At 40.4% G+C, this 23,235-nt stretch overlaps 1 protein-coding gene across 1 annotated transcript; it reads left to right on the top strand.

Moving 5' to 3' along the window:
• Positions 1 to 215: 215 nt before the first annotated feature.
• On the top strand, positions 216 to 22,947 carry LOC124057665 (trichohyalin-like). Its single transcript, XM_046386135.1, has 12 exons — positions 216 to 339; positions 7,911 to 8,047; positions 9,572 to 9,757; positions 10,800 to 10,971; positions 12,045 to 12,224; positions 12,347 to 12,469; positions 12,604 to 12,737; positions 12,834 to 12,864; positions 12,946 to 13,045; positions 14,980 to 15,076; positions 15,164 to 18,260; positions 18,453 to 22,947. Exons 1-12 carry the CDS (start codon positions 237 to 239, stop codon positions 20,630 to 20,632), a joined length of 6,540 nt encoding a protein of 2,179 aa, XP_046242091.1. The 5' UTR covers positions 216 to 236; the 3' UTR covers positions 20,633 to 22,947.
• The last annotated feature ends 288 nt before the right edge of the window (positions 22,948 to 23,235 follow it).

The raw sequence follows: 23,235 nt of genomic DNA, 5'->3' as shown, positions 1-23,235 counted from the left end.
AGTAATTTTAGGGTTTAGGATCGATAATAGTTTAGTTATATAAGACAGCTGCACAGGATTGGTGGCCTGAGCCGAGCATGCGCAGAGCGTCGCACCTAACAACATAATAAAGCGTAAACGTGTTTACAGAATTTAAATTGAACAGTGAGAGTTTTCAAGGCAACTACAGGCTTCCCGTGAAGAGTACAGGTGAGTCCGTGTGTCTTCCTGCTGCTTCCCGGGGCTCGGCTCTGTGTATGCGTGTGCTGCGTGTCAGTGGGTATTTTCTCTGTGCGCTTATGGAATTAGGAGGCAGAGACGAGGACGGCCGCGGCATCTGCTGGAGTGGAAGGCAAGCAGGTATTAAAAATAAGACTGTCCCGAGCACACTCGGTGCCTGCAGCCCGAACAGCGAACACTTGAAGTGACCGCTGCTGCACCTTGCTAGCTGGAGGCGATGCGCTAAATTCAATTATGCAGTTTTTATTGGGAACAAAATGTTCTGAATCCAAACAGACTGAAGCTGCTGTTTAATACTTTTCCACAGTTCCTTAAAAAGCTACACAGAGCTGTCTGTAATCGTCAATTTCGCAAGAATAGCACTTATTTATTTCTCAAGTAACTGGCGAAGATTTGTTGCGTAGTAATTTTATTTGCGCGATTTTGGATTCTTTCACACCCTGAGACTTCCAACTTGTTGAATCATCATTAATTGCAACTTTCCCACTACTAAAAAAAGGGAAGATACTTGAAAAGGTTGAATGTGCGAGTGTGCAGTCTGTTGGAAAGTTGTTTTTACTGTCCTGCCCGCTGCCGCTGTTGGGACACACTCGGAGTCTTCATCACTGGCAGCGTGGCTGCAGAGCACACGCCCCCCAGTCCCCTCTCTCTCTCTCTCACACACACACACACACACACACCCTCCGTCCCGTTTCCAACCACCGTGACATTGGAACTCTTTGTTCCCTTTTACTTTACCACCAGACAATCACACTGTATTTATTCTCAATAGTTTAGTACACATGTCTTTCTGTTCAGGCGCTTGCTGGACAGTTTTTTTCGCTAATGAACAAAGAAGTGCGCACTCAGGGTTATGTGCAGCAGAGCTTGTTACTTCTCTTTTAGTGGCTGTGTGTTCAGTGTTAACGACCCTGTTTTCAGACAGTTACACAAAAGTCTTTAATCTCATGTGATTATTAGGTTTGAATATTTGCAAAGTTCATATTAACTGAAAGAACAAGGAGCTACGCAGTGTGTCCACTCACATCCTAAGTAACCTTTTTATTGGAACATAATGTACCAAAAGTCAGTGCTTGAAATAATCTGTGTCTTTATGTCCTTCTGTGTGTGCCAAAGACAAAACAACTCATCAGGAACTTTAAGAATGTCTGCCTCAATTTTTTCATAGCACTTCTATTAACTTCTGTGTTGTTTCCCAGTGGAAAGTCTCAGTTGTAAGATGCAACCATAGTAAGCGGAGTCACATTATGGAAAAATCATCTCATTCTATCCTGTATATTTATACCCTTTAAGATAAATTTGTTATATTAGTGAAATTAACCCCTCCCCTTTTTATAAGCTTTATATCACCCTTCATAAGTGCAGTAAAGACTTAAACCCCTTCCATCATTAAGGGGATAACTTTTCTCTTGACATTTTTAAAGTGAGCAGCTGTGTGTAATATTTGTAGTTCAATATGCATCATAATGAGCCTACTGAGCTTCTAACCTCAAATGAGTTGATTGATTTCAGACACATTTGGGTGCGGTTAATGGCAAAAATCCTCTTAAATCTCTTGTGCGTGCCGCGTAAGAACGAATCTGTGCATGGTAAGTGGCAAGGTGTCCTACATAGAGCTGTTTAAGAGAAAGCAAGAGTGAACTGTAGGCTTTATAGATGCATGTGTGGCTTGCACTACTCCATTCGCCCGAGGGGGCATTGGGCCTGCTTTCATCAGAGCTATGCATGCATCTGCACACAAACACGCAGTCAACTGCCAGGTTTGTTTTCTCTCCCTCTCTCACCCGCACAAAAGACAGACTGGACTTTCTGCTCTGCTGGTGATGCTCAGTGACAGTGTGTTTGTGGGTGTCAGGGGGAGACATAGTGGAATAGTGGACAATTAGTATATATAATTGATGTGTGTCTGTACATGTAGCCTTCATTAAATAAATTCTATCACTGTCATCATCAACATCAACATCTCCAAAATGAATGAATCACATCTAAACCCCATAAAGGACCCCCCTTGCAGCTGATTTGATATTGCTGACCCAAAAATGGTCAAATTTTCAATGCCGTGGGATTAAAACTGTCCCTAGATGTTCTAGATCTAGCGATTACAAACCTGATGCAAAATTCCCTGCATAAAATGGCAGCACAGTTTTACAGTGTTCCATACAGCCAAGCATTTCACCATGTCAACAACACATTATTTGCCTAACACAGCACTTGAAGTTTATTTCTGCTCCTCTGTACAGAAACACCTGTCCACTGAGTGAAAGTGCTTTTTATGTGAGTGAGCAAAAAAAAAAAAAAAGTCACATGCCCTGGACCAACATGGGTACCTACATGCACTTTTCGCTCTAAAAATTTCCTCCTACATGTACAGTGATAATATAAGAATAATTAGTTTAATAACCATGGGACATTTATGAATGAATTTTTGTTTACTGGCCACAGCATGCTAGCTGCTTCTGCCATGCAGTCTTTCAAAAATTCACCATCAGAGGAAAGCTTGTTCCATTTTGTGAGCTTGTATGACAACATGCGGCTAGCTTTGGTTGTCATTTCTTGGATGGTCGACTGCTTTATAATATAATATTCCTTCAGGCTGTTAATCAGAAGTTCAAAGCTTTTTCTTGTCTTTTCCGTGATGATTTAGTATGCTTGGTTGAAAATTGTCTCTTGATGTTGAGATTAAGTGACACAACAATACAGACTCACTGCTGCCTTTTGTTTATTTTTGGTTGGACTGCTTGATTATTCTTTGAGAACGAGATGGTCAACAGGCTGGATAGTTTGCCCATGTGTGATATAAATACATGCAGCTGGTTCCGTGTGTTTTTAATGAGCTCAAAGACAAGGCCCTCGTTCAATACAGTATGTCCTACAAGCTGCTCTAGATTAAATTATTTATCAGTAAGAATTACCCATTCATCTCAGAGGAAGACTACTTCTGTCCATTCAGTGTGTATTTAAACGTGTACTAAGAAATTGTACTTGGCAGAGGAAAACCGAACACAGGCGTGTAGTGTGTGATGGATTTATGGATGGATCTGTGGCATTCAAACTCCCTGCCCCAAGGGAGTGGTTAGCTCTGACACACACACTCACAAATGCACGCACATATAGCACAAACTGGACTCTCTGCTTGGCTGATAATGCTCATGACAATGTGTGAGTGTGCTGGGAAGCATAATGTGTTGGGGATGGGTGCTGCTTCCAGTTAGACACCATACCTCACTGTAGCTGGTCAGAGTTTTCGTCAGAGTTTTTGTGAAATGGGTACAGACTTTCAAAGGACCTCCTCAAGGAAAATGTGCTGTTAAGTCCCACAGTTATAGTATAAAATCGATGAATGTACATGAGCTTCTGTGCTAACATGATATTTGTAAAGGGAAGTTAAATTTGACACTAAAGTGTCGTGTAACAGGGAATAATGGGTTAATTTGAGTAGGAAGAGAAAGAGCCACAAAAAGAAAACACTCTCTGGCCCCCAGGTTGTTTTGATGTTGCTGGCTTAAATGTGTAGGCATTGACTTCCCCTCTGGGGATAGTTAACATGCTGTGGAAACTGGTCCTGCAGGTAGCTCACACTAAATCATCAAATCTTTATTACTGTGTTTATCATGTGTGAGCTGTGTCATTGTTGTGCTGGCTGGTGTGTGCGTATTTTGTCTTTTGAAGTTGTGTTAGGCTGGAGATTTGTTTCAGCACAACTTAAAATCCAATGGAAATTCCCATTCTGTGCCACCGTCGTACATAAACCCAATGTTTAACTCAAAATAATAAACATGTGTTCAATGCTCAAGGATCTTCCATGGTTCCATGGCTAAAACACCGTATTGACCAGACCTTGGAGATTCAGCTTGGTTGACAGTGTTGATCAAATGGTGTTACTTGCTATGCATTTCTTTCCGAGTTTCAGTTAATGAAAATTGGTGCAGCTCCACATTTCCTGGAAGATTTTAATATTCTGAACAAATTGGAGACATTCTGGTTGAATATTGTAAACAATTTACAGAAACTGCTGTAAATTGTCAACCCATGTCTTGTCTTTGACAACCTGGGTCTGAGATTTAACAATCAACTTGTCTTTCGTGTGTCATTTTTTTGTGCTACTTGCTGGAGTGTGACTGTGGGGTCATTTGGGTTTATTCTCCTCAAACAGCCAGAATACCTTACTGCATCACAGCCTACTAGCCATATGTTACCAGACAGGGTACCACTTGAAAATTTTGATGCTTGTGCCGACATCGCACTCCTCCTGACCAACCGGTATGAGCCACTGGTGCAGTGACAAGGGCGTGATCCCTCACTGGCTTCCCACACAGCCACTGGAGGCAACACAACCATGTGTGCATGCAGTCAATTAGAAATGCTGTATTGGGCAAATTCTTTGGATTAGTTTTCACCTCATGAAAAGCTGAAACGGCTCACATTCTGCAGGCATGTTCAAATATGCTTGCAATGTAGAAGAGTGAAATTTCTAGCTGAGAGGGCTCCATTTCTGTACAGGAAGACTGAGCAAAACATGGAGTGTGGGTTTAAAGTCAGACCCTGTGGTCATGCATGTGTTTTTGTCAAGCTTGTGTGAGCAGACAGGTGTTAACACTTTCTAAATGAACATGTCTGTGAAGGGGGCTGTGTAGTGCATGTGTAGAAAATAATCTAGGACCTCCTGTTTGACCTTCCTCCACCTCACCCTGCAGTTGTTAACCCTGTTTTCTTCCTACTACAAATCAGCTAGTGTTACATAATTCTACACTAGTAGTAGGACTCTGTTGGTGAAGAAATCAGGATCCTGATCTAAAGTCTAACAAGTGAGAAATATATTTTAAACTTATTGATTTTGGATTTATTAAGTCACCTTAGACTCCAGATACATATCAACGATCAAAAATAAGATCAAGATAATTACTAACTGAATTATCTTGATCTTATTTTGCATGCAGAAGAGCTCTCAGGTTTGATTTTTGTAAAAACATTGCCTCGTAATTCTGTGCATAGCAGTGCAGGTGGTGACATTGCTGTTTCATGTACGTAGACCTTCACAACACCTGAACATGACACAGTCCCCTTTAAGTTCCTAAATGTCGGTTTTTTAAATCAGCCAATCTCAATCAGTGGGCCTTCAGAAGTTCTAGTGAGCCGTGGAGGCAGTGATACTCCCCAATGTTTAGAAAAGAAATGTTTATTTTTTTCAATACATGCTCAGAAATTCACATGGATACAATAACTTTAAATGCATAATTGCGATGACAGGTTCTATTTTTATCATCAGTAGCTAACATTTCTTCTGATGCAGTAGCACAATTTTTGAAACAACCAGTCAAGGTTGCTCCACAAAATCAAAATTAAAAGGCAAAAATTAAACTGAAACTTTTGGCACTTTGAATGCCCATACTCAGCCTCTCACTTATCACATTATTTATCAGAAATGAACCCAAAAGTCTCACTTAAAATGTATAATGCAGAATATGAATTTTGGTCACTACATCTGGCAGTAGCATCTTATATGGATGGCCCAGTTTTTTTAAATGGTCAAAAATTTTAAACAATTAGAAGTTGCCTGTAAGCTACACAAGACTGAAAACCTCCTATGATATTCACCTGCTTAAACCCTGCCCCAAACAGGTTATTTCTTAAAAACTATGGAATGACTTGTTGTTGCAAGTTGACTGGCAAATGTCAGGTCTTGTGCAGGCACATTGATTTTGGCCCAGCCTCGAACCAAACACGGCAAACAGCTGTAACCCTGTTTGAATCAATAGTAAGTCTCTGTGGATGTGTGCAGCTTAACCAATTGGAGATGACAGGCTTCATGTCAGGAAAGGGTGAATGTCACTGCAGTGCAGTGTGACTGTTTGTCAGAGTGTGGCAAGTAACTGGATCTTATGCTCACTAAAATGATTTTAAATAACTCATGTTCAATAAAGCAAGTCTGTTATTTACTGTCTCGGCTTTGTTTTTGTTTGTTTACATCAGCATGTTGCTACCTGTTGTGAGTCTCTTGTTTCAGTTTGCTCACAAAAGTCATAGTTAGACTCGTTTTAATTTGATTCAACTCAGAGGCAAGTGGTTTGACAGGTTAGCCATGTTAGCTTCAGGCGCTCATTCGCTGGCAGTAGGGGTGTTTTAAATGAAGCATTTCCCTCTAAAGATCGGATTGTTTGGGCACATGTGATGGACAATATTGTCCCTCAGAGTTGTCTTTCTACCACTTATACATACCTTAGTTGTGTTGATCCTAAAAGAGTACGAACAAGTTTGAGACAAGTCAGCCCGATAGCTCAGAGTGCTGGCTGTCAGCTGGATATTTAAACAAATTTTCAATACAGTACTTCCTGTTTTGAGTAATGTCATTTTTTTAAAAATACCTTGTTAGTTTCACCTGACGCTGTATCTTTTCAGTGTAGGAAGGATCTTGGTCTTAGTCATCTGCCTCTTAAGTTATTAGAGAACAAGCTGAGCTAAAGTTAGCAACAGCTTGGCTCCCAGTCCCTCCTGATGAGTCCGAGGATGAGCATTGTAGAGACAGTGGGTTTTATCTTGAAACTGCTTTATTTAGTGTTTTTACTGGTTTTAATTACCAGGTCTATTTTTTTTGGAGATGAGGAGACTTTTTTGGGTAATTCAGCTGTCTGAATAATGTATAAGACATGTCTCATTTGGTCATGGGAACACCTATGCACATTAGTGCATGTATTTATTTTAGGTCACAGGCTGTTCATAGTGCTGTATTTGTGTCCTGTCGCATGTATTTTGTCAATTTATTAAATCATCACTATGTACTGATAATATGTTATGTCTTTTTGAGACTTGTGACTCCAAACACATAGATATACACATCAGAAGCATCAAAGTGCTGCATAAACTTCTCTAAGTGACTGAAGTTTGATTTTCCCACATGGGTACTTGATGATGCAGACTGACAAATGCCAAAACAGTCCAACCTCTCAGACGGTGTAATGTCATGTATAGTCCTCTTGGTTATCTGCCCTGACTAATTATCAGTGTGATAGTCAGTATTTTTCTGATGATCTACACACTGGACATATTATGAATTTGAGTAATATGAATCTGCTTAGTAACTAGTAACTAAAATTATCAAATACATGTCGTACAATAATTACAGTATTTGGTGTGGATGTATATCAATTTCAACTATCAGTTATCAGTCTATTTGATTACTAATAATCTTCATTGGGCCTGGGGATTTGTTGTGGCAGGTGGATTAATCGGGCCACCACTGCCACATGTTAAGGTTTATCCCATATAGAAACAATGAAGTGAGTAGGTTAATGTCTGGTTTAGAAACATGCATATATCGATACTGTTAGTTTATCACTGCAATCAGTTTTGCAAGCGAGTTTTTAATTTTGCCGCTGTAAAGGCTGTTAAGGTAAACATCAGAATTCAAGGCTTCAGTGACAAAAGTGACAAAATTTGCAGTTATAAAATGACAGAAAGTGAATAAAGCCCCAGAATGATTGTCTTCATTTCTATGCTGAATATGTCATATAGAGTGTGTCTCCTTTCAGCAGCCCCATCTGGAAATGTAACTCATGCAATCATGAACTATAACTTACTGCTTGAGTCATTAATTGTTTCCTTCATCCTTCTTCTTTTGACTTGGTGGGGTGATCACGGTAACGGCTGACTGACGGTCTGAACACTAGTTCATCTCATTGTTCTGTGTTGTGCAGGAATGAAGTTCCCCGTGGATCTCCTGGCTGACGTTAGCCAGGCAGAGCTGGAACTGTCGGCCCACGGTTACATGAATGAACTCCTCTACAGCAACCCTGATTCTCCTGAACACCTTACTCTCTCTGACTCCACTCAGGTAAAACACACCACATGTGGATATCTGTCCTAGCTCGTTCCTGATTGGAGCAGAGAGCAGCTTGGAACTACTATTTGCATCTTACACGCTGACTGCTCAACACAACCAGACAGTTGCGTTATCCAAATTGTCACATTTGCCTGGCCTAATGGCTGACGTGTGACTGAACAAATGAACCTTATTGCTACACTCTACGCAAGATCAATGAATGAGTTTGGACCACCGTATGATGTTTGTGATTTTAGATTGTGGCACAGAGAAGAACTGCAACTGCACCTAATGCAATGTTAAATCAACTTCTGTGTGTATGTAGCTATATTTTGAGACTTCTAAAGTTTGTATGTTTGTGTGTTAAGTATTAATAGCTGAATGTGAAGTCAAGCCTCTCTGTCTTGTAGCATGTGTTTAGAGTAGCCCAAGGGGAGACATAGAAAGGAGCTGATGCTTGCATAAGTAGAATGTACTGAAGACTAGTTTACGTTATTGTTGTCCTCTGGGCATGTGTAAGATGTCAGTAAGACTTGCTGACATTACAACAGGACTAATGCTCATTTATTGTGCACCATGGGTATCAGTAAAACAACGTTAATTTGTAACAAAGGTTTGTGGTAGGCTACGTAAATCAGCCCAATGTCAATTCATCGTTTTTCAAACTGCTGTGATTTTACAGATGACTGCAAGGTAAAAGTAAATATCTGAGCAAAAATCAGCAAAGTCATTTACTTTTGTCCATTTATGCACAGACTGAATGGTAACTTCCAGTTGATAATGACTGACATTCATCAGCAAATCAGATTGAAGAAGATTGTGTGTCCATGTGGTGGGAGAGAGTGCACACTTGTATAAATACTGAGGTTTATAATACAGAATACAATATGCCTCCATTTTTACACACACTGTTCACTCAGGCAGCACACAATGAAAGTTATATAGGATGATGCTGATCACTGTTTGTAGATAAAATAACTGTGTGTCACTGTGTGTTCCCAACATGATGCGCAATGTGTCTTTTTGATGTGTGGTGTATATGAAAACAAGAAACTTACAACGTATTTCAGTTGAAGGGGTGCCATTTGAAGGCTGGGAGCCACTGCAATACATTAAAACACTACCTCAAAGACATGGCCCTTTCACAGATATTGTTAGCAAAAACAGATTAGTATCTTGAGTATTAACGAAGTAAATCTCCAATTATTCATTCATAAATATGGCCCTTGGATGATGTACTTTAAATCAGAATCAATGCTGTAGTAATGTACGGCTGGACTCATGCCCCTTGTAATTGGTTGGTTGAGCATAAGTCAGGCTTTATTCTCCAGCGTGAGTCTTTGAATCAGTAGCAACATAACTAGGAGCTCATAGTAGGATTTTGCTGCATCTATCATCAGCCTAACCTCAGAGAATAAGATTTCAAGTATATCATTAATGTATCACGTGTGATCTCCAACCACATAATAAGATAACACATAACGCGTCAGAAGATGAGATTATCTTCTGTGTACTGAGCTGTGTGTCTGTCCTCAGGTCACCATAGACATTTCAAGTGTGGGCTTCATCCCTCTGTATGGATCCAGTGATAAACAGAGGATCCTGGCCCTCTTCTCTCCCGGTGACCCACTGACTGCTGTGGCTCTGTACCTGCTGGAGCGGTGGTGGACAGTGGATGACATTCTCAAGACAGCAGACCCTACTCGAGATGGAGTTGTGGAGGTATGAGTGCTGAAATCCAATCTCTCTTCTTATTCACTCTATTTAGAGAAATGTGCTGCAAACAATCAACGAACACTGAGTAGTATGACAAAAAGGTTTCTTTAAAGTGACTATTACTTGTGGAACAGTGTTGTACCAGTAGGAGTACACAGAACTGAACTGAACATCTTTGGGGTGTTGCCATTGTGGAACTGACTGCAGAGGTTCTTGCTGAGTTGAGCAGAGTGACATTTTTACAATGTAAAGGCTGTGTCCAGCTGAATATAGGTGCAGTACATAAAAGATGTCCTGGGCCCACCTGAGAATGGATGTTCATTAAACTCTGGCAATACCATTTAGTCACATCAAATGGGAAAGCACCTATTGCACACTCCATAAGTTGAACTGTGTCCTTGGCCAAATGTGTCGCATGAACATTATGTGGCATTATACACAGTACCAATCATGATGCTTTGAAATAGGTTTAAATCAGTGTTGGCATAAGTGTTACGTGGATGGTGATGATGCAGTCAGATGTGCAACTAATTAAGAAGTTGGAGAGATTCTCATGCAAAAAACAGATGTGCTAATAAAACCTCAGCCCTCACCAATCAGCAAACAAGCACTCCTTTGTCTGGATTCAGTTGTTTCATTTAGTGTGAAACTCAGGAAGACTTTGCAACTACACAAAATCCACAGTCATTTTGTGCAAAAACACAGTCTGAAGTTCACCTGAAGCTAATTTGAGGCTTAGTAATGTCACTGCAACAACAAAAGTTAAAACTGTAGTTAAATGCTTGACAGGACAGAGGTTTTTTTAGACAGCTCAAGAGTTATCAAGAGGAAGGTCTGCTTTACTCCTAACATTTTCTTTGTATGAACCTGGACAGTGTGTGTATGACCTAGAGGAGTGACCACAGCACTAAATCTTCAACCTGCACATGGCATGTGAGGACTGCATTTAGATAGATTTGGAAAACACAAGAAATGTGAGAGGGTGCTTGAAGGGTTACAAATTACATGTTTTTCTGTGTGTGTGTGTGTGTGTGTGTGTGTTCCTCAGGTGAAGGCAGTCGGAGAGAGAATAGTTTTATACATCCTTAATCGTGTCATCTATAGAGCCAAAGAGATGAGATCTGATGAGCTTCCCTTCCTCTGCCATGGAGAAAAAGATCATGCAAAAATCTTGTGGAATAATGGAGAGGCTGTTGGCTTCTACTCAATCAAAGTCCCAGGTAACGTATGTGATTTTGAATGTAGACTGGCTTCACTTGGAGACATTTCTCCAACGCTGGGTGCTTTTTGTAAATACATTTGCATCCATCACACCTAAGGACGGTACTACAAAGTGGTTTGAACCTACTCAGATTTCACCTGGGGTCATCAGGGAAAGTCATGGTTGATGAACTCTGATGACCTTACGTGGTGTTAAAGGGTCCTGAGACAGTGAAAAAGTGGGTCGTGCTTTGTATTTTTCTCTGTAGGAGTGCATGGTGATGATGTCAGGATATGAGAAATTTAAAGAAAGGTTAACAACCCAATCTAACGCAGTGGTGGCCAGCAAAGCCAGGGAGGCTTGCCAGTGCATGGCAGACACAGTGTTCTTGTTGTATGTTCTTTGGTTTGGACAATTATAGTTAAGGGAAAAAAAGATGATAATTTGAATATTGTCTGACATAGCAGTCATAAATTTACCAGAAAAAAGCAAAGAAACACATTTCTTCGCTTTACAAGGCTCAGTCAACCGTGTCACACCCAAGATGCCTGTGCTCGCTGTGTATTATGCCTGCAGTGGCTGATATGTAAGTGAAGATAATACTCAAAATATAACATTATAGAATGACAATATTATCATAAACATCCATGAATGGGCCTGTTTAAAAAGAAGCAATCTAATATCAGAGAATTTTCTTTTTTTTCTTGGCTTTTTAACCCTCCAGTCCTAATATGCTGTCATATTACAAACATGTAAAACTTATGTACCTTAAGTGGATACCAGGTACCTCGCTTCGAACTACAGCCAAGACACACCTCTTTCTTTTAGCCTTGTAATTAATTATTATAATGATAACATTCCACACTCTGGTTTGTTGTATGTATTTTATTTTTTTGTTTGTGCAGTGGTTTGTCTTAGGATTTTATCAAGATATTCTATGCTTTTATTAATTTACTCATTCCCTTATTAATTTCTATGATTTTTTTTTGTCAGTCTTGTGTTTTTTTTAATCTTCTTGTAAAGCATTCTTTTCAAGGTTGTTTTCAAATGTGTTCTGTAAATCAACTTGACTTATTTTTGTTTCCATTCCAGGCAGCTTATGTAATTCTTTTTTAACAAGACATTATCAGCTGCCAGTGATGGACTCCATATTTGTTAGAAAAGGTCAGCGTGGTAAAGGCTTTGGTCTCCAGATGCTGGAGAACTTTGTGCTCAGTTTCAAAGATGACTGGCTCGGCTTGAGATACCCCCTGTCAAAATCCATGTATAAAGGTACATTACACACCTCACTGATGTACAGTATCATTATACTTTCCCACAGTCAGCTGTGTCTGTAATGGTATTTCATATAAACAATAAATTAGGAAATTTAATGCACTTGTCTTTGTTCCTAGTGTGTGAGAAGTACTTGTGCAAGTACCCAGGAGACGCAGACCTGCTGTGGGAGGTAGAGGGCATAGGTGGGCCCAACCAGAGGACCAACATCTCCAGCAAGATCCAGGCTATGAGTCTGAGTGGTAATGTCATATAGATTGTATTTTCACTCATCTTAAATGTCAAATATTCCGTCTGATTATTTAAAGAATGCACAGCCAAATGCCAAATGTATACTTATTTAATCATTCAAATACTATCTTCCTCTGTTTCTCAGCAGTGTCCAAGAGTCTCTCATTCACAGAAGAGTCACTTGAGATTACTGACGTGACTGAAAATGATGTGGCGATGGAGACTATTACCACACAAATGAAAGAATCTCAATCTATGGAATGCACCGTTGAAATTGTGGTATATTATCTGAATGTCTTCCAACTTGAGAAACATTTATTTTAAGAAACAAATCATTTCTACAAGTAAAACTAATTTTATGATTTTGATTTGCAGGAGGAAATGACAGTACTGAGAACCACCAAAAGTGAGCATTTCATCATATTATATTTGCGCTCTAACATTTTTTTATGTAATAACATACATTGTAAAACTGTTACTGTTTCAGAGGCTGACGTGCCTTTTGCAACCCGGGGGAGGAGTGGTGGCTCAAAAGAAAGAAATCTGGGAGAGAAGATAAGAGAGGATAAGTCAGAAAAACTTATCAGGTCTGTATGAATTAAACCACATCTTTTGATTGCTAGTATTAGCATGATGATTACATCAAGCAAAAAGGTATTTCAGTCCTTACATGTCAGTAATGTTTTCAGCCAGATTTGGAAAAAAGTTTTTCTCTGCTTTTATTTACACATCTTGTGTGAAGAAAAGATGATGATTTGGGTTACTGGAAATAAAATATTACTGATGTAGCGTAGAGTAGGCCTGTCCTACCATACCATTTTTAGGGCTTTGAAGCTTCAGCAAGAAGTGGAACATTCAAAGCTTTGAGGTGTGGGTGTCTGCACATTTCTGTTAAATAGCGGATGGATTTTAATGCTATCAACCAATCAGACCAAGAGCCAAAATTTTGACTGTAGTACTGCAGATATGCACAACACATGCCCCCCACACACAGAATGAAATCTTAACAATTTACCATGACACACACACACACACACACACACACTTACACTTCTGCTCAGTTAAATGGTTAAATGTCACACATCCCTCACCATGAAACAGAAGACTGACAGAAATGGACTTGAGCTCATCCCAAGGTTGGAGGCCAGTCATTGTCAACACACACACTCTCACACACTGCTCAGCCAGATTCACGTGTCACACTGCAAGTCCTACCTACCAACACTAGAGGCCAGTTATTGTTCACTCTCTCTCTCTGTCACACACACACACACACACACACACACACACACCCTTTGCTCACCCAGTTATAAATGACAACACAGGACTTAGGAAAGTATCATGTAAATATAAAAATTTACAATAGCATTCAATAAATATAATATGTGACAAAACCTTTTCCTTTGTTGCTATAGGACTCAGTGGCACTTCTGGCATTCCTTGCCTTCAGTAATCCTCTCCATATCTGACTTGTATTCCATTGTGGCCACTCGAAGCAGTTCTTTCATGTGTTTCGGTCAGAACAGATTGATGCTTTGCTTTCATGAGTTTAAGGATATAAAACAAGGATTCACAGACATTTGTTGACCCTAACATTGAGGGCACCTTGAGTGTAGCCCATTTGACACCAGGGCATTTTTCCATTGGCACAGTTTTGCAAAACACAAGGTTTGTTGAGGTTTGTACTTAGATTATCTGAAAATGTTTCCAGCAATGTTCCCAGAAAAATCTGTAATTTCATTCATTCAACAGTGTGTTTCAGTTGGTTGCCTGTCACCATAACTTTCAGGAGAGTTTCAAAGAGTGAGGGAGGAAGTCAGAGAATGAGACTAATTGTAATGTTAATAAAACTTAAAAACAGACAACCTGGCTGAAATGATGATTCCACACTACTTATTACTTTGTTTTCTTGAGAGATCCTGGTAGAAACAACATACTGTGTGTTTAAGAGCAAAGTTACAGGTTGACAATGCAATGTTCTGCAGGGAAACCTTGGGTTCTGGCAACACCACCCACCTAAACATTGCAGACCAAATACCCCACCCCCCGCTTCCCACATTACAATGGCTCTTCCGTCAGCAGCAGCCTCGCCCCCAGTTGGACAATATAATCGGTCACATTTTGAGTACAGCTCAGATATGTCTTAAGGACCACAACAATGGCCTGTAGTCTCCCACATCCCAACTTGATCGAGAATCTGCAAGATGCACCTGAATAAGGTGAATGCACCCCCCACCTGGAGGCCCCACCCTCAATGCATAGGACCCAAAGGATCCAACATTCTGATCTCATGACCCCAAAATACTCCCAAAGGTTCTGTGTCCCTTCACCTAACAGGTCAGTGCCAATCATTGTGTCGTTTGTGTCAAAGAACATCCACATGATTGCCGGAGCCCAAGGTTTCCCTGCAGAACATTGTATTTTAAACATATGACGTGACATATATCACCTGTCAGTGGTTTTAATGTTGTGGCTGATTGGTGTAATACTGGGACTGATTAAGTGATATGGAATCTTTTAGAATTGAGGATATTGAAGCTGAAACCCCCAGTGATGACCATGTTACTGCACAACAGAAGACGGAAACGCATGATGTTACGGAAGTGGTGCAGACTGAGGTGTGTATATGCAAATTCTTGTTTGCAAATTTGTCTATATGAGTACAGAAACTAAACTGGTATTCCATTTTCTATGTTTGTTTTCAGGGTATGTTCAGTGTGGCTCCTGAAAACAAAGGAGAGGATGTAGGTACCTCACAAGACCTAGAAGAAGCTGATCTTACATCACCACATATGACTGAGGAGCCACAAGACGAAGATGATTGCACACAAGATGTGAGCAACACCTCCCATGACGCACAGATAACAGTTGAGAATATGGCATCAGAAATTGAGAGAGCAGAGGAAGAGTATCAGAAAGAAGACTGTGCAGCGCTGGTAGTCTCTGAAGAAGTTTTAGAGGCACACACGGAAGCAGATATTCTGAACAAAGTGATAGAGGGAACTCAAATCGAGATCATTGAAGAAAAGTTAAAAGAAACAGTTACACAACATAAGTTAAGTTTGTCATCACATGTAACATCAGAGGGTGGGGAATCTGGAAAAACAGAAAGAACTGTTGTAAAGGCCATAAAAACTGTACAGAGTGAAATACCCAGACGGAGATCACAACGGCATGGAAAGCCAGAGGAGAGGGAAACAGAGGAAACTATAACCAAAGATGGTAAGAGAGTTTTGAGAAGAAGAACTGTAATCACAAGCCCCACACCCAAACGTAAATATACACACAGCAAGAAAATATATGAAGAAATAGAGAAAGAGGTGGCAGAGGAGAATGAAGTTTCTACAACTGAAATAGTGGAAGAATTAGCTGTAACTGAGGGAGAAGAACTAGAAGAAATAGCCTCCATAAATGAGGATGTAGTTGGTATGGAAAAATTAAGAGAAGGAGGTAAGCAACAGCTTGAAGAGGGACAACTGACAAATGAGGAGCAGACAGAGAAACATGAGGCGCCTGGCATGGAAGACACAGTACCAAAGAGAAGTTCCACAGAGTTTTCAGATACTGCAGAGACTGCTGTTGATAAAATGGTAACGGATGAATCAGAGAAAGAACAGAAGGGTGAGGAGGTAGAAACATCAGTTATACAGGATAAAGAAGATGTGTCTGAAGATGGGATAGAGGAGCCCCCTGTTGTCCAGAGGCGAGCTCTGAGAGGCAGATATAAAGTCACTCCTAAACATAAGCCCACAAAACACAATAAAAGACATCAGAAACAAGGGGAAGAGAGCACAGATGAAGCTGACTTGGAAGCAGGAGGTTCTGCTATTGATATAAAAGCAGATGAATGTGCACCAGAAAAACAGATGGGGGATCACCAACAGGTAGAACAAGAGGACACTTTTGACAAAACTGAAAAAGAGCTATCAACCAAAGATTTACCTGTTGTGGAAGAAAGTAAAATTCAAGGAGCAGAGGAGGCGGCAGAGGATATACCTTCAACTGAGGTGAACGTGGAGGAGTGCAAGGAAGTCCAGGAAGACAAAGAGGCAGAGGCTGTATCTATGATGGAAGCAAATAAGGAGCCTGACACTGTTGCTTTGGCTTCAGAAATAATACCTGATAAAGTTCTAGATGAGATTTCCATGCCAGTAGCTGAAGAGCCTCAGAAAACAGATATCAGCTCTGAAATTCCAAAGCTCCAAGAAGCCACTGTTGTCTTAGTGGACCTAAAAACAACCGGACATGATCTAAGTTTGAAGGAGACAGAAGAAAGAGAATGTACTGCTCCAGATGAGGAACAGATGGAAGTTCCTAGTTGTATTGCAGAGGAACAAACATCAGTGCGAGAAATTCTGGTATTGAAAGAGGACAATGGAGAGAAACAGGATAACAGTAAAGAAAAATTTGTCGATGCAGCTGAAGAGGGAGATAGTGTTGAGAAAGAAGGGCTTGAAGACAGTTCTGATAAATACAAGGAAGAATCTGCTGATGGGGAAAAAAGTGAGGCAGATGAAACACCATTCATTGAAACAAGAGTTCTTAGAAGTGGCAGAAAGACAGTGAAAGCAAGCAACCAACAGCAAGAGGAAGACAAAATAGAAGAGGCCATTACTGAAAAAAGGGAAGCAGAATCAGGAACTGTTGAGGTAGAAGGAGAAATGGAAATTATGACAATCCCACTGGATGAGGAGTCTGCAGTTTTGGAGATAAGTGCAGATATAGATACAGACATTGCAGTTGCAGATGTTACGGAAGAGAATTGTTCACCAGCAGAGGTAGACAAGGAAATGAGCTTGGAAGAAGAAGAAGAAGAAGCACCAATTGTAACCAGAGCTCTGAGAAGTGGAACAAAGACAGCTGCAACTACACCGAGACACAAAACAATAAGAAGCGGAATGCAAGTGGATGAACAAGATACAGAAAACAGTGGAGAAGAACAACCAACAGTGACAACAAGAACACTGAGACAAGGGGAGATATCTGCCCCTGCCACACCTAAAGGCAAATCTGGAAGAACCCATAAACAAATCCAGGGAGAAGTGCTAAAGGGAACAAAGGAATCCAAAATTGTTGAGGAAACAAGAGAGGAAGAAGAGGCAGTTAAGGGAGCAGCTGAAGAAAAGACAGAAAAACAACAAGAGGGGCAAACTGAGGAGGAAATAGAACATGTTAAGGAGGAGGCTGTTTTTGAAAAAGAAAAAAAGTTAAAGACAGAAATAGATGTGGAGGAAGGGAAAGCTGTGACAGAGAAAGGACAAGATGTTGTTGAAGACCAGTCAGAAGCCATATATAAGACATTTGCAGAAAATGAGGTAGAAGTCTCAGGTGGAGAATGTGATGAAAGGAAGGCAGTCTTGGAGGGCGAGGAAGTGGAATTACCACCAGTTATGGTAACTAGATCTCTGCGAAGTGGTGGAAAGACAGCCAAAGCTCCTCCAATAAACAGATCCAGAAGAAGCAAAGAACTCCAGAAAGAGGAAGAAGGACCCAAGAAATCAGTTGAGGTAGCAGAGGTAGGGGAAGAAGAAAGGCTGCCATCAGTCAAAGAGACACCGACAGAAGGAGATGAGGGTATAGCCCCAGAGATGGATGAAACAGAGGTGGAGAATGAAGGACCTACTGCAGACGTGGAAAAAGGACCATCAATAGTAAGTGAAAAGGAGGAGATCACAGCAGGAGCAAAAGCAGATGATTTAGTACAAGGAGAAAGTGACATACCATTACCCAAACCTGCCACTAACTCAGCTATACTTACACCTGGGGAAGAGGAGAGAATGGCATCAGCAGAGGAGGAACAAAGTGAGAGAATGGTACCTGAGCTTTCTGATCTCCAAAGAGTGACTGTGGTTTTAGTGGACCTGAAAAAAACCCATCATGATGCACAGAGCTCCAAGGCTGCTGCTGAGGCAGAAGAGGAGCAGAGGGAAGAAGCAATGAAAGAGGAAGAAACAGTGGCAGAGAAGCATGTCCCTGATTCTCCTGTTGGAATAGAAAAAAATGAAAAGCTGGTGGAAGAGGAAGGATGTGGGGACAAAGTAGAAGATGCAGTTACAATACAAGATAGAGGGGAGGGGAGAGCTGATGAGACAGCTAAAGAAGATGAGGTTAAAAGTGTTGATGAGGAGGAGGAGGAACCTACAGTCACCGAAACCAGAACACAGAGAAGTAGGAAGCAAGCAGTCAAAGCCACACCAAGAGTTAAATTAGCGAAATGCAAACAGAAAAAGGGTGAAGCTGAAAAGGAGGACACTTTTGAAATTGGAGAAGAGAAACTCCAGCAAGGAGAGGAAAAGGGAGAAGAGGAATCTACAACAGTTGAGGAGAAAGAGGCAAAGGAAGAAGAGGAACAAGCTGAGGAACAACAACAGGTGGCTGATCAGGAGAAGGGAGAGAGACTTCAAGGAAAGGATGCAATTCAGCAAGCAGAAAATGCAGAACCAGAAGTGAGTGAAGAGAAAGTGGATACTCTTGCAGAAGAAACTGTCATACTGTCAGAGGAAGGACAGGCTGGCAGTACTGGGACAACTGCAGAAGAGGACACAGAGGCTCCCACTGAAGAAAGTGCTAATGAGGAAAAGATCTCGGACAATGTTGCTGAGGAAGCGGCAACAACAAAAGATACACTGGAGGAGGAACAGTCAACCTCTATATCTGAAGTGGCATTGCTGACTACAGAGGATGATAAGGCAGAAGATGTTTCAGAGGTGAAGGAAACACCAGTTATTGAAGCAAGACTTTTAAGAAGTGGCAAAAAGGCAGTGAGAGCCACAGCGAGAAGTAAAACCACAAAAACAGATGAGAAAGAAGACGAGGCAACTGGAGATGAACCAGCAGTAGAAACAAGATTTTTGAGGAAGGGAAGAAGATCTACTGCTGTCACACCTAGGGCGAAATCCAAAAGAGCCCACACACAGTATGAGACAGAGGAAGAGGGAGGCAACGAAACTACTCCAGCTGAAGAAATGCAAGGAGAGGAAATCAAAGAAGTGCCAGAAGAAGTTGCTGAAAAAGAGAAAGATGAAGATGAAGCTGCACGTGAGAAAGCAGAAAATACAGAGCAAGAAGTTGAGATGAAAAAAGTAGAACCTGTGGTAGAGGAATCAGTTACAGACCAAGAGGCAGTGGCAGAAAGCCAGTCTGCTGTTTCAGAGACATGTGCAAATGGACAGGAAGTGACTCCTATTGAAGAAAGTGCTGAGGAGGTAACTAATACAGGGGAGGAAAAAGTTACAAATGATGAAGAGGCACCAGCTGTTGAACCAAGAGTTCTTAGAAGAGGTGGGAAGACTGCAAAAGCCACACCAAGATTCAAAATCAGAAAAAGCCAACAAGAAGAAAGTGAACTAGAGAGGACAGTGGTGGAAAAGAGTTCTGATACAGATGAGGCGGCAGTAGAAACAAGGATTCTTAGGAAGGGAAGGAGGTCTGGTCCTGCCACACCTAGGCATAAATCCAAAAGAGCTCGCAGACTGTGTCGGCCAGAGGAAGAGGGAGAAGAAGAAACTGCTCCTGCTGAAGAGACTGAAGGAGAGGAAGAAGAGACAGGACAGGAATTGCCTGAGGAGAAAGGGGAGAAGGCTGGGGAAGAAGGAAATTGTATGGAAATGGGGGTACAGCAAGATAAAGATATTGAAGACGAAGTTGTGAGTGTATCAGGAGGAGAACTACCTGTAGGAGAAGCAGAGCAAGTGAGGGATGCTTCAACAGAGGAAGCAGCAGTAGTTGAGGAGGAGGACAACAGAACAGAAAACTCTGAACATGAGAAAACTGAAGATGTGCTTCAGTCGACTGATGATTCACCTAAAAGCAGTAACATGAGATCTGTTGAGAGTACTAATGAAAAGGTCACTGTCCAGAATTTAGCACTGGATACAGATGAAGAGGTAGAGAACGCAGGTGTAAGTCAAGAGGACGAGGAAGATGAGCAGAATATGTCAGAGGAAGAGGTGGAGCCTATAGTGATTGGAAAGAGAGTTTTAAGAGGGAGGACAGTTCCCCCAATCACACCTAGATCTAAAACCAAACGCCGCAGTGCCAAAGTTCAAAAATCAGAGGAGTCTTTGTCTGATGAAGAAAAAAGTCCTAAATCAGCTCACAAGACAAGTTTCCTTAAGAGAAAAAGCACTGAGGTAACACCAACTCGTAAATCTAAGCATCACAGCATAGTCTAGGATGTTCTGAATACTATGACAGACAGACAAATGCTTGAAAAGCAATATATATGTAATGAACACACACATACACACACACACACATGCGTGCAAACCCTCTGTAGTGTCCAGACCCGCAATACAGACTGACTTGATTTAAACCGAGGCTATGGGCTATGCAACTTCTGAAAAAAAGAAATTACACATTTTCATTCTTGAAACGTTAATTAATGAACATTAAAAGCCAACCTTACTGTATTCAGTACACTCAAGAGTTTCCTTTACCCGGTCCGATATGACCAGTAGCTGGTGATAATGGTGGTTAAAGTTGGCTGATGCAACGTTTAAATACTGTTGATATTAAGTCAGTTCACATACATATCACTGACTATCCTTGACTTGTTAGACTGTTGGACTCCTGTTTAGCACTGTATTGTAACATATAGGTTCTTCTAGCACATTGTAAACTGTTATGGGCTCCAGCCCTCCATAATCCTGCAAACGGTGAGTAGCTCAGATCAGATCACCTGTGATCACAGTGGCTGCTACAGGAAAGTTACTTAGTCTTGCTTTAAAGCCACTATAGCCACACCATTCTAAAATTTAGTAGTCTCACTTAAACTTTGACGTGCCTCTTACAAACAAAAAATGATGCCACGGTGATCATTTGAAAGACCCTGTCATGATTTACAAATTCCACACAGTGTTGCTTTAAGACAGCTTAGAATTTGAAATGTTGACTCTGAATAAATGCACATTTATCACAGGTAGGGGGTAGAAACTAAAACTAAAATTCTGTGTCACCATCACTCTGTGTTCTTGAATCACCAGAACAGCTAGGGCATGTTCAGACATGTTCAGTACAAATCATCTAGGGCCCTATTGTACACCTTGTGAGACACCACCACAGCGTACCTGCTATTGCAAATTTCAGCCTGACGTAGTTGTCGTTTTCATGCCATTTAACTTTAAAAAGGGAGTTGGACGTGACCCAAATGGACATGTGTCATGCAATGTAGATCATGTGGCATTGTATGAGAGCACTGCATTGGGCCTTGTAGGGTCAGGGACTGAGGCAAACACCAGCAATACAACCAAAAAAGTCGAAACTAGACTTTTAATGCAACACCATGCGATCATCATCAAACATCATTTGGCCACACAGCGCTAAGCTAAGCCCAACCAAATAGTTGTGAAATCCTGTCTCATAGTATTAAAAACATCTGTGCAGTGTTTTGATATCTGATAATCCTACTTGCTTACTTAACTTTCTGTGAAACTGTACTTTAATATTCATTATGATTACTGGAAAACTAAGATGTAGCACTGCACAAGTTTCACAGATATTAAGATATTAATGTTTTTGAAATGTTGAAGCGGCGAGCCACAGCTACACATATACATAAACATCTAAAGGGGCCACATTGGATTTCTTTTGTTCTTTACAAAGCCATAATTTGTATCAACTTTATAAGAATTCTTACAAGTGGTGAATTAATATTTTTATATTGTAAACCTTTTCTTATATTTCTCTAAAAATGTGAATGTCTACTTTGCATTGTGTAATGCAGTGGCTGAAGATAATGTTTTCAGTCCATTTTTGTTTGAGATATGATTTTGGTAACAAATCATATTAATTTTTGGTAATTTTTCACTCAGAAATATGCAACAAGATCCAGTTAGAAATATTTGGCGAAATATTTGGTGAAATAAAATTTTAGTTTTATTAAAATGTTTTAAAGTACTGAGACATATGTTTAGTCTACAAAGGAGCTAGTCATTTTGGATATTTTCTTAATTAGAATGTATGTACTTTGATAAAGACAGAAATGTTACCAAAATGTCTTTGTTTTGGAACTATCAGCTGAAATCTGGTCTTAATATTAACATGTTCTTTTTTATATAAACATTATTCTAACCTGTGGGTGTTAATGTATATCTAATACGTAATCTCCTGAAATGTATTTTCACCAACTTGAGCATTATATACCATGTGAAGAGGGCAATTTTCTCAAGCCATCGTGTAGCCAACGTCCTCTGTCATGTTCATGCTGTTTTAATGATGTGATATTATTTAGTCAACATTATATATTGTGTTGTCAATGTCAGTTTATGTGGTTATTTTGTTGTATCATTTGGTACTTGGTACCCAACATTTATTTAGCTGTCTGATGTAAAAGTGTGGTCTTTCACAAATATAATTATGTTTAATAGCATCGGTCATTTGGTCGTTTACTAAATTTATCCTTTAGTAATGTTTTATATGGATTAACCTTTCTCTGTAAAGTCATTAACTGAAATTCTTATTTTTGTGGCAAATAAAGATTTTGAAGATAGTATTTAAGTTCTTTAATTGCTTCTGCGGGGAGGGGGGTCACAGTATTTCATTTCACTTTACCGAAATGGAATCAGCACTTAGAAGTGTAACTGTCATTAATAGTCAATGTTCCCTGGTCTGTTCTTAAATCTACATGTAAAATACAAATAGGACACCATTAATGTGGCGGCAGCAACTAAAAGCACATAAGAAAATGTCCATAAGGTCAACAACTATGTTAGACAGTTGTGAGACGCTCATTATCCAATGGAGTTCCATGCCCGTAGTAGCACAGTTTCAAGCAGCC

The sequence above is a fragment of the Scatophagus argus genome, chromosome 4 (assembly GCF_020382885.2).
Source record: "Scatophagus argus isolate fScaArg1 chromosome 4, fScaArg1.pri, whole genome shotgun sequence".
Classification (NCBI taxonomy): domain Eukaryota; kingdom Metazoa; phylum Chordata; class Actinopteri; family Scatophagidae; genus Scatophagus; species Scatophagus argus.
This window is presented reverse-complemented; position numbering and strand designations above follow the sequence as displayed.

What these genes read in the sequence shown, in the direction of transcription:
- LOC124057665 (XM_046386135.1), top strand. Translation starts at nt 237, where the DNA reads ATGCGTGTGCTGCGTGTCAGTGGGTATTTTCTCTGTGCGCTTATGGAA. An exon ending in GTCAAAATCCATGTATAAAG is followed by an intron (nt 12,225 to 12,346) that starts GTACATTACACA and finishes CTTTGTTCCTAG; the next exon opens with TGTGTGAGAAGTACTTGTGC. An exon ending in CCAGGCTATGAGTCTGAGTG is followed by an intron (nt 12,470 to 12,603) that starts GTAATGTCATAT and finishes TCTGTTTCTCAG; the next exon opens with CAGTGTCCAAGAGTCTCTCA.